The sequence below is a fragment of the Marmota flaviventris genome, chromosome 1 (genome assembly GCF_047511675.1).
Source record: "Marmota flaviventris isolate mMarFla1 chromosome 1, mMarFla1.hap1, whole genome shotgun sequence".
Taxonomy (NCBI): domain Eukaryota; kingdom Metazoa; phylum Chordata; class Mammalia; order Rodentia; family Sciuridae; genus Marmota; species Marmota flaviventris.
The window spans coordinates 135,758,269-135,769,192 of record NC_092498.1 but is presented as its reverse complement, the minus strand read 5'-3'; the positions used below and the strand labels follow the sequence as shown (position 1 = coordinate 135,769,192).

The 10,924-nt window shown below is 56.6% G+C and overlaps 1 protein-coding gene across 3 annotated transcripts; it reads right to left on the bottom strand.

The window, feature by feature from the left end:
* Window positions 1–786: 786 nt before the first annotated feature.
* On the bottom strand, window positions 787–10,348 carry Cdk2ap1 (cyclin dependent kinase 2 associated protein 1). 3 transcript variants are annotated; one of them, XM_027921394.3, is made up of 5 exons: window positions 10,275–10,348; window positions 5,789–5,886; window positions 4,226–4,352; window positions 1,723–1,788; window positions 787–1,539 (listed from the first exon to the last, which is right to left on the bottom strand). In XM_027921394.3, the coding sequence occupies exons 1-4, from the start codon at window positions 10,300–10,302 to the stop codon at window positions 1,751–1,753; spliced, it is 291 nt and encodes a 96-aa protein (XP_027777195.1). In that variant the 5' UTR covers window positions 10,303–10,348; the 3' UTR covers window positions 787–1,539; window positions 1,723–1,750. The 3 variants fall into 3 exon arrangements, with proteins under 3 accessions (XP_027777195.1, XP_071472380.1, XP_071472378.1); XM_071616279.1 differs by lacking the exon at window positions 10,275–10,348 and adding an exon at window positions 10,036–10,152; XM_071616277.1 differs by lacking the exons at window positions 5,789–5,886; window positions 10,275–10,348 and adding an exon at window positions 4,801–5,588.
* Window positions 10,349–10,924: the final 576 nt, after the last annotated feature.

The following is a 10,924-nucleotide window of genomic DNA, read 5'->3' as shown; positions in this document are numbered from 1 at the left end:
TACATCACCTGCCGTGAAGCTGATCCATCCAGCAGCCCAGCCCTTTTGACATCCGAGCAGGGCTCTCCATGCCTCCCACTGGTGCATCAGGGACCCTACCCACCAGCTCCCCTGAGCAATAGTCTCTTCAGTGAGAGCCAAGAAACCAGTAAGATTGGAAGGCAGACTTAGAGCCACAGCCAGAAAGAACAGAGGCTGACCTCTCCTCTTCACCCTTGTCACATGCTTGGAGAAGGTACAGAGGAGCCACCCCACCACAGCCCACACCCACCAGTCAGATCTTGCCTCCCACCTGCAAAACTCCCTCCCTTTTCCTGGGTCTACCCTCAGCAAGGCAAACCCTCACCACAGGGGTCAGTGCTGAGGTTGCACAGCAGAAATGAACTGAGCCCCTATGGAAAGCACTGCTGGAAAGCACCACATGGAGTCACTCCTCTCAGCTCCAGAGCAGACCCTTCCTCCAGCGCATACCCAAGTCGCCACCACGTGGAATGAGAAATAGCCTCTGGGGCTCCTAACACCCTGGTGGAAAGGGCAGTTCCTAACACCCTGGCAGAAAGGGCAGTTCACGGCTGCCGCAGGTTTCCTAGCATACACTTAACTACATCTTAAATAAACCCATCGTGCAACTCTGCGTCATCCCTACCTATGCTAAAGCAAACACGTCCTTTCTCCACCCAGCTGAACTTTGTCAGAAAATGTCCTTTGACAGGTCATCTCCAATCTTTCACAAAGGCTGAACTGCTTTAATTGCACTTAGAAATTCAAGGAATATACATCTCAATACACATTGTTAATGAAAATAAGCTTTATTACATCAAGTAATAAATACATACAAAGATGCAAACAGTTTTAGTCATTTTCTTCCAGATGTTTTGATCAACTTACAGTAAACACAAACTGAAATCTACATACAGTCTTAGTATGAAAATTTTCGGGGTCCTTATTAGATTTGGTAGGTTGCTCTTTCTTCTGTATTTATAACTTGTGCACTCTTAAAATTGACTTCAAAGCACTAAGAGTCATGCAAATGCTTAAGCAAAAAAGAAGTGCCAGTAAGCAGAATCTACACTGTATGGCACATGGGACCAGCTAAGTGAAGCAGGTGGTCAGGATGCATTAAAACAAAGTCCTTGGGATCAAATGAGCTTATGAAAAGGTACAAATAACAACTTGGGTGACATAAAGTATTCAAAAGATTAAAGGGAGACACTGGTATCTTGGAGCCAAACAATAGTTTGCTGAAAAATAACTTCACATGCATCTTAAAAAAACAAAAACAAAAAAACCTGGGTCATTCCTAACTACTTAAAATGCAAATCCTAATTAACTTCGAAATCTTTTCCCAATATTTTGAGACTGTGAATCTTGGGAGAAAAAACTAAACTGTTACCATTTTGAAAATGAGTATTTCATCTGAACAGGGGAGATGAGCTGTAGAGAGCCAGGAACCCCCAAGCTGGCGGGGAGGCTAGGACCTGGCATTCCGTTCCGTTTCAGCCAAGCACTCCCGAACCAGTCCTCGTGCGTGAATGATGCCTGAAAGAGAAGCCCAGGTCTGGAATCAACCCAATCAGCACCCTTTCCAGAACAGGAGGATCCACCATAAAACCCTCAAATTGTCACAAGTTTGAGGCCAGCCTCAGCATGTTAGCAAGACCCTGTCTCAAAAAATAAAGGCTGAGGGGGGTTAGGGTTGTGGCTCAGTGGTAGAACACTTGCCTGGCACGTGAGGCCCTGGGTTCAAATCTCAGCACCGCATGTAAATAAATAAAGGTCCATCGACAACTAAAAATTAAAAAAAAAAAAAAAAGGCTGAGGATGTAGCTCAGTGGTGAAGCACCCCTGGGTTCAATCCCTGGTAAACCCCCCACCCCCCCAAAAAAATTCCTCAGATTGTGCCCAGTATGTTGGCTCACACCTGTAATCCTAGATGCTTGGAAAGCTATAGCAGGAAGACCAGAAGTTCAAGTTCAAGGCCAGCCTTGCCAACTTAGTGAGACTCTGCCTCAAAATAAAAAGAAAATGGGGCTGGGGCTCAAGCGGTAGCGCGCGCGCCTGGCATGCGTGTGGCCCGGGTTCGATCCTCAGCACCACATACAAAGACATTGTGTCTGCCAAAAACTAAATAAATATTTTAAAAAAATAAAAGAAAAAGAAAAAAGGGCTGGGATAGCTCAAAGGTTGAAAGATATGCCTAACGAGTGCAGCCCTGGGTTTGCCAGCACTGCAAAAACTAAAAATAAGGGGTTGGGGATATAGCTCAGTTGGTAGAATGCTTGCCTCACATGCCTAAGGCCCTGGGTTCAATCCCCATCACCACAAATAAATAAATAAGAAATAAAAATAATACCTCAGACTAGAAGGGAACCTGGGAACTACATGCAAAAAACTCAAAGCCAGGGGTAGTGGTGCACACCTATGGTATCTGCTGTTAGAGGGTGGTGCAGGAGGATCACTTGGGTCCAGAGATCAAGACCACCTTGGGTAACATTGAGGACCACTGCCTCCAATAGAAAACCCAAATATATGAGCTGTTAAGGGACATTAACAGTCCCACCTTTAAAGCTCCTTGCTCCTAGGCAAAAAAACCTCTTTGTACTGCCAAAATCTCTCCTGCACTCAGAGTGGCACCAGCAAGCTATCCTTTTCAACATTTTGTTGGAAGGTGGGAGAAAAAAATGCAAAAGTTCTTTTACATTGGACACAATGTGGCTTCTTCAAATTCTAAATCCTAGAAAGGGATAAGCCAGTGTCAAGTAGGTAAGAGGAAACCCCCAGTCCACATGCCTCAGGCACAAGAGGACACTGCTCACCTGTGGAACTGCTGGTGCACTTTGACATCCTTCCCCTAGGAACTTCAGCTGCCCTGTGCCCATGAAGCTCCCCAACTTTTTCTCTGTGGTTTGGTGGCTAACTTTTTCTTTCTGCCCCTACTTAGCTTCATAAAATATTAATCTCATTTAAAGAGACACCAAAAATTCTATTCTAGTATATGACTAGAGGCCACTATGATCACCTCTCCAAACCACCAGCAGCTAAAACAAGGCGTCCACACCCAGTATTCTTACAATCTGCCTCAGAGGTTCAGAAAACTTGCTCAAATCGTCAGCATTTATTACAGGGTTTCACGGTCTGTCACTGCTTCTCTACTCGGCTAGCATATAGTGAAAGCAGCCAGGCGTAATGTACAAACCATGAGTGTAGCCAGTCCAAATCAATCTGTATTTATGAACACTGAAGTCTCAATTTCATATGTCTCCAAATCACTTTTTTTTTTTTTTTTGCAACCAATAAAAACTATAAAAACCTTTCTCAGTTCATGGGCTATAGTTTACCTGTCTATCAACAATGCTTTCTGCTGGGTACAGTGGCAGATGCCTATAGTCCTAGCCACTCGAGAGGCTGAGACAGAAGAGTCACAAATCCCAGGCCAGTCTGGGGAACTCAGGGAAAACCTCTCTCAAAAAAATAATAAATAAACTGCTGAGGATGTAGCTCAGTGAACAGCCAACTTCTCTAACTAGAAATCCTCCTCTCCCTGCATGCATCTGATGTCATGAGGCAGCAAGCTACTTCACATCCTCCTCCCGAGTTATTGTGACAGCACCCTCTTGACCTTCCTCTCGCCTCCATCACTAAAGAACCTGAGGGTGCCCCACACTGAAGACACGCTGCCCCCTTCCTTGGTCCTGTGCCAAAGATGTGACAGCAGAGGGCAGCGTAGACAACTAGAAGCCCTAAACCCAGGCCTTCCAGTAACCTCTGCACAACACTGCCCAGGAAGAGCCTGCTGCAGCTGGCTCCCTGCTGGTATCACCTAAGGGGACAGAGCAGCCAGGGAACATGGCCTCCGGGTCTGGAGCCGCAGGGCCTCTCATGCAGCATGCCAGAGTGACAGCGCACTGCAAACTCCACCTGTAACACCCAGCCTTCACTGGCCCTGCCCCCACCCCACTGCACCGCAGCAAAGCAGACCATGGAGCAGGAGACCCTTTTCTACCTCTAGCATTTTCCCGAGAAAACCTTTCAGTTTTTTTATTGAGATGGATCACACTATGTTGCCCCAGCTGGTGTCAAATTCCTGGGGGCTCATGTGATCCTCCGGCCTTGACCACCCAAGAAGCTGGGACTCTGAGCATGTGCCATCATGACCAGCTTTAAAAAAAAATCTTTCAAAATAGTGACTGGATCAGCCTGTAGGTCCCCCAGGACCTCTGCTCACCTCGTTTTAGTCTCTCCATGGCGCTCTTGCTCCCTGCATAGGTGGGTCTTATCTCCTTCCCCAGCTCTTCAATGATGGCCAGCAGTTCCGCATACTTGCTCTGGGGCACCTGGCTATTTCCAGTTCCCTAGAATCACAAGGACGGGGTTTCAAATGCATTGAACCTGACCCCAATGCCATGGTTAGGCCCCGACCACAAACAGGCACAGCCCAGGGCAGGATCAGAGCAGGGAAAGCCTGGGGTGGGCTCCCAGGACTTGCGGGGACAATACCAGAGAAGACTGACCCCCAAGAGCCCAGAAAGCTCCTTTCCACCCCAAAGGAAAATAAAGAACTGTCTCCAGGAAAAGAATTCACAGGGAGTTCCCTGGGGCCATGAGGAAAGAGTCTCTGGGGGCTGAGTGTCCACAGCAATGGCAGATGGAAGCCACCCCGAGGTGAGGTGGAAATGGCAACTCCAAGATCCCAGCCGGGGCCAGGAGTATATCAAATCACCCAGTCCTCCCCATAGGCAGGGCCACCCGCCAGAAAGTCCCTTTCTCCAGACCACTGCCACCAGCGCCGCCCGCAAGCACCCAGATCAGCGAGGCGCCAGGCTCAGGCCACTCCTCCTCCTGGGCCTGCTCAGCCCTCGGTGGCACCAGGGCAGCCAGCTCTCTCTGCAAGGCCCTCGCCTGCTCCTCCCGCCTCTGCCGCCTCTGCTCCCTGGCCTCGCCAGCAGGCCTCGAGGCCCAGCCTGGCCGCCCGGCCTCCTGGCACGGCTGCCTCCTGGCCTCACGCTTCTCCCGGCGCCGGCGCAGCATGGCCAGAGCGTTGCGCTGCCGCTCCAGGCTGCGCCGCAGCCCGTCCTCCCGCCGATGCCGCTTCTTCAGGCGGTCCCTCTCCTGGGCCCGGGCCTGCTTCTCCTCCTGGGACAAGACAGCCTGCTGGGGCATGGCTGGGAAGCCACACTCAGTGACAGAGAGGCCACCTCAACCCCGGCGCAGGCTCCACGGCAACCCCGGAACTCGGCCTGGGGTCTGGCCCAAGAGAGAATCTTCAGCTGGTGACCAGGGCTTCCAGAGGACTGGGAACCTCCCCGGGCACCATATCTCCCGAGTTGTGGCTAAAGTGGTGGCTCCTCCTTCCCTGAGGACCCTGAGTCTCCTGGAGATTTCCAAGGGGGGCTGCAGTCCCTTAAGTGCAGAACCACTCACTTGGGGACCACACTGGTAACTGCCAGCTCTTGATGAGGAGGCCTTACCTCTGACCCAGCCTACAGCCCAGAGTCAGTCAGGCCTTACTTGCCAGGAAACGGGAAAAGAAGGAGCCACCAGAGATGTGGGGTGCTGGCCCTGGCAGAACTGCATCTCAGAGACTGCGAGACCTTCCCTGTGCTTGCCCCTCCTCAAACCTCAGCGTCCCCTGTCACTCAGTCCTGGCTGCCTCTCCATCCTGCAGCTTCAAGTCCTGACCATGACCCAACAGGGCTGGGAGAGGTTTCGAGGAGACTGCCTCAGTCTGTGAGCACATCTCCCCAGAGCCCCAGGCCCTCCCACCTTGCGGGCGCCCACACTGCCCTACCTGGGTGTAGCCCAGCGATGGTGGCCCATAGTCACTCAGCAGCTGGCGGTACTGGGAGGATGCTGCCATGCTGGTGGAAGGCGAGTGGACACTTCCAGCTGTAAGGGAGGAGAGAAGGATAAGAACCTTGCAGTCTTAGCTAACTGCACCCTAGGCAAGGACATTGGGACTCACGTCACCATCTGTGATCTTTGCTCTTCACAGGGCAGAGAACTCTGCTCTTGACCTCCAAAGGCCACGTTCCTGACATGCAGCCTTGATAACTGGCCCATCCCGGCCACAGCAAGCCTTCCACACAAGAGGGGACTGGCACCAAAGACAAAATCTACCCTTCTCAGCCTAATCCTTACTATCTGTCCCTGCGTCCTGCACACTAGAGGCTGGTGACCCAGAGCCATGTCCCTGCCACAAAGTCCCCCAGGACCAAGATCTCATACACATGGAAACCCCTGTTCTTGTGTGCTTGGTCTCTGCACACAATATGTAACAGAGACTGAAGACTAGAAGGCCTCGAAGGAACTGAGCCCAGCCCTAGTTGTCGACAGGTGCCCTGCACACCAGAACAACATTCTTAACTGCTTGGTCTCTGCACACAATATGTAACAGAGACTGAAGACTAGAAGGCCTCGAAGGAACTGAGCCCAGCCCTAGTTGTCGACAGGTGCCCTGCACACCAGAACAACACTCTTAACATCACAGCCTGTGTGCCTCAGACAGGCCTCTCAACCACTCTGAGCCAATGTCATTCCTCCCCCCAAAAGGGACAGGATTGATGACAGTCTATGCCCCCCAGGGCTCTGCACCCTGAGAGGGGAGGGCTAGGCCCCACCCATGGAATGCAACACTTGAGCACGCTGTCTGTAGCCAGTAGTTGGGGACCAAGTACAGTCCAGAGCCCAGCTAAAAGAATGTCACCTCCTGGATGTGGGTTGGAGGGGGCCCGTGGCAGGAACATGCAGACCCATAATGGCGTCCGAGTGGCCATTAGCGGGTAAAGGATGTCCTGCAGAATTACAAACAGCGGTAACCATGGAGAATTTACCTAGTCCTCTTCAGCAGCTGCCTGCCTGTCGCCCCCAGAGCCAAACGGTGTCTCACATACAGCGGGCTCCACGGACTTGGCCCCAGGGATGGACAGCTGGTGCCAGGCCGGCCAACAGACCAGCTGCTCATTTGGTATGGGCGAAGGGAGGGGCAGGAGGAAGTTCAGGAGCCCCAGGCTGCTGGAGCTGGGAGGGGCCCTGAGAACCCTGGATCCAAGCCCCAACTGCAGAGAGGCTCAGAGCCACAGAAGAGGTTGAGCAACAAGCCAGCGCCCCACAATCCCTCCCTCTGCCCAGAAGCTGGGGAGAGCAGCTGAGGTGTCTTCCTAGGGGTCTGGCCCGCGCGGTTTCCCCCCTGGGACCGCTCCAGTGTGGATCCAGACCCTGAGCCGGACTGAGCACTGTCCACTCCAAGCCCAGGCTCTACGCCCCTCAGTGGGGATGATTAGACACCTGTGCTATGGGGACATGCTGCACAGGATGGGGATGCAGACAAGCATACCTATGACCCCCATCCACAGAAACCATGGCCATACAGACACCAACACACAGGCAGGGTGGCAACCTCCTGCTCCCTGACCATAACAGCCAGACCCCAGTATCCAGAGCCTTCGGATGTGGCCTGCGTGTGGTCTGGGGGTACGGGCTCCACAGTCCGAGGCTTGGGTTCCAATCCTGACTGCTGCAGGCCATCACATCACTCTGGGCTCAGAAAGGCAGAGCAGCTGTGACAGGCTGGCATGCCACTGCACAGCACTTGGAGGTGGTTAGAAGACTCCAGCGCCCGGTAGGAGGTGGGCTGGCCACGTCCTTGAAGCCCTAGACCACCTTCTGCCCTGTCCCTTGGAGCTCTTTTCACTGTTTCTCACCTCCCCTGGACCCTTCTTCCCTCCTGGACTAGGGGCCCATCGCACCTGTACCCCCCCTGGCTGTGTGATCCTCAACAAGGTGCTTCCTTCTCTGGGTCTCAGTTTCTCCATCTGTTGGAGGCAATGCTCCCCAATAGAAGGTCTAGAATCTACAGTTTGATGAAGTTAGGTTTGGAGGTTTGGGCATGGGGAGAAGAGGAATAAGTCGCCTCACTACAGTTGTAGGAGTTGAGCAATAGCTCCAAGACTGGCATTCCCATCACCCAGGTACAGTGGCGGAGGACCCTGGTTCACCAAGGCCAGACCGTTATTCAGTGTTGGGGGTATGCTCGGTCCTAGGGAGAGTTAGTGGAAGGGCCCTGAGTGCCGCTCACGCCCACTCCTTCCTGCAGACACAGGGACCTGGCCAGGGGAGGCCACCGAGAGGCAGCTCCACGTCAGCACAAGCCAGTGGAGCAGCGCATCTCAGACAATGAGCACAGTGTACAGGGAGCCGGGAGGGCTTGGCAGAGGCCAGGAAGCTCCTGGGGCCAGGCGCAGCTCCCCGCCCCCACGCCAGACAAAGAGCAGCCTGGGCCTGGGGAGCTGGCGGCCTTCCCGCCACTTGGGGCGCCTGGGGGGGCTCTCGGGCGGGGGAGGCAGGGGCTTTGTCTAACTCCGCCACTGCCACCACCGGCCAGGCCGCAGCTTGGCAACCCATGAGCAGGAGGCAGGGCTGGAGGGCGTGAGGAATGATGACAGGGAAGCCGCAGGAGCGGCAGTGAGAGTCCATCTTGGATGCAGATGGCAGAGGACAGTGGGCTTTCTGCAAAGGGGTCCCCCAGGAGGTGGGTGGCCTCCTACTAAAACCCCAGACAGGTGGGGACCTCTGTATTCTTCCTGGCACTCCTCCACAGGAGAAAGAAAAAAAGGTGCACACAGGTACTAGCCACCCAGAACAGAGAGGCTTCGGGATCCCAGTGGGTGCCTCTGTCATTATGACCCCAGGCCCTACAGGTCCCAGTTAGGGCCTTCGCTCCAAGTATCCCACGACAGGCCCAAGATCTCTAGCCCTGTCCAGGCTGGCAGTGCCACCCACCCGGACACAGAGAAGGCTACAGGAAATCCTACCTGGCAACAAAGCCTGTCTTTGTAAGGTCTGCAGACCCCAGGCAGGTGACAGAGACCAAATCGTGGCTGCCTATTCTAAGGGCACTCAGCTGACATGTGAGCAATTCAACTCTCCCTCACTAGCACCCCGAATCTTAACCCTTTCCAAACCCCAAATGTCAGCCCCTGAGAAGTTAGTTTAAAAAAAAAAAAAACTCGCTTTTTGGGTCTTTCTTGGGAATTTTAGAGTGCTGGAATCAATGATTGCAGGCAAGGCCCTGAACTTGAAGCCAGCCGCCAGCGTGGCATTTTTGACCAGCCTGGCAAGTCCCCTAGCTCCTCCAGACCCTTTGCCCTCTCGGCATGCCCCACCCCCAACGCACCTCGCTTTTTAAGTTCATTCTCAGCCAAGTGTCTAAGGAGGAGGGGCCCTGGAGAGGGCCCCAAAGCCGGTCACCCCCCGAAGGCCACGGTTTCACACCCCTCCCCAAGGCTCCCTCGGTGCTTGGGGCCAGTCCCTGGACACAGCCTAGAGCTGCCTGACAACTTCTGGAGGAGTTTCCCGGAGCGCTCAACGCCAGCCGGAGTGGGAGAGGAGCCCCTCGGCCTTCTGCAGAGTGGCCCTGGGGGCGCGGACGCGGCGGCTCCGGGACGCAGACCCCGCCGACCCGGGCTCCGCCGCCCCCTCACGCCCGCAGGCCCCCGCAGCCGCGCCTCTCCGCCAACTTCTTTCCCCCAGCGCCCGCCCAGGCCGCGGCCCCTGCCGCGAGTTCCCGCCGCCCGCGCCCCCAGCCCCTCCCGCGGCCCCGTGCACCTGGCCGCCCCCGCCCTGCCCACGCGCGGCCCGGCCCCGCACGCACGCCCGCAGCCGGCCCGCGCCCCGCGCCCCCCGCGCGGCCGCTCCCGCCTCCCGCCGGCAGGGGCCCTCGCCGAGCCGCCCAAAAGCCGGAGGAAAAAGGAGCGAGAGAAAGCCTCCCCCGCCCGGCGCCCCGCGCCCGCGGCCGCCGGCATGGGTCCCCGCGGCCGCCCGGCCCCGGCCCCGGCCCCGGCCGCCGAGCGCGGGGCGCACCCGCCAACTTTGGCGGCGCGGCGTGGGGATCATGGCGGCGGCCCGCGCCGCCCCGGCCGGGACCCGCCGCCCGCCGCCCCCGGCCGCCGCGGAGCCCCCGGGCACGCCGGGCAGGGCCGCGCGCGCGGGCCCCCAACTTGGCGGCACTTGGGGCGCGGCCCGGGCGCGCTCACTTACCGGCGTGGAGGGCGGCGGCGGGCATGTGCGCGGCCAAGTTCGGCTTGTACGACATCCCCCCGGGCGGCGGGCGCGCCGGGCGCAGCCGGGCCAGGCCGCGAGGGCGGCGGCGGCGGCGAGGCCGGGCGGCGGCGCGGCGGCCCCCGCGTCCCCGCGCCCGTCCGAGCGCCCGCCGAGCGCCCGCGCACTTTTTGTTGTTGACGGCTCGGGCCGCACCGGCAAATATGGCCGTCCCTCACCCTGACACCGCCGCAGTATATCACCCATACATCGGGCGCGCGGCGCAGGGGCGGCCGCAAACTTTGAGCCGAGCCAGCGGGGCCGGCCCGGCCGGGAGGGGCGGCGGCGTCAGGGGGCGGCTCCGCCCGCGGCCGCGCCCCGCGCCTCCGGCGGCGCCCGGCGCCCGCAACTTGCCAAAGTTTGGGGGGCTGGGGTCCTGGCGGTGCCGGCCCGCGCCCCCCGCCGCCGCCCGCGCGCCCCTGCCCCTTCCCAGGGAGCCAGCGGGACCCGAGAAGTACTTTTTTGGGGACTGTGGGGGCAGGGGTGGAAAATTACCTGGAGAAAATGGTGGCGACCCGTCTTCTCTCAAGCACGTAGATTATTCCAGATGCCCAGGTCTGGCTGTGCCCCAGGATTAGAATAGCCCGTTCCTGACATTGATTTCGAATAAATTTCATGTCCCTGCCTGTATTAAGTGGTTTTTAACCCTTTGGGGACCTCAGACTCCTTTGAGACTGACAAAAGCGAGAGGCCTCCTCCCCCGGAACATTCGCCCTCGCGACCACGTAATTTTGCACGTTAACTCGTGCCAGTATTTAGGGGGAGCGCCTTCTGTATGCCAGGCACCGTGCTAGGCGCTGAGGGAACCAGAGAGGAACTTGTCCAAGTT

Excerpts from the sequence above, each read along its gene's own strand:
- Cdk2ap1 (XM_071616277.1), bottom strand. The coding sequence starts at position 5,160 with ATGCCCCAGCAGGCTGTCTTGTCCCAGGAGGAGAAGCAGGCCCGGGCC. Across the intron at positions 4,353-4,800 it reads CTGGCGCCTCGCTGATCTGG|GGAACTGGAAATAGCCAGGT; the intron begins GTGCTTGCGGGC and ends TTGTGATTCTAG. Across the intron at positions 1,789-4,225 it reads CATGGAGAGACTAAAACGAG|TTGTCGATGGACCTTTATTT; the intron begins GTGAGCAGAGGT and ends TTTAATTTTTAG.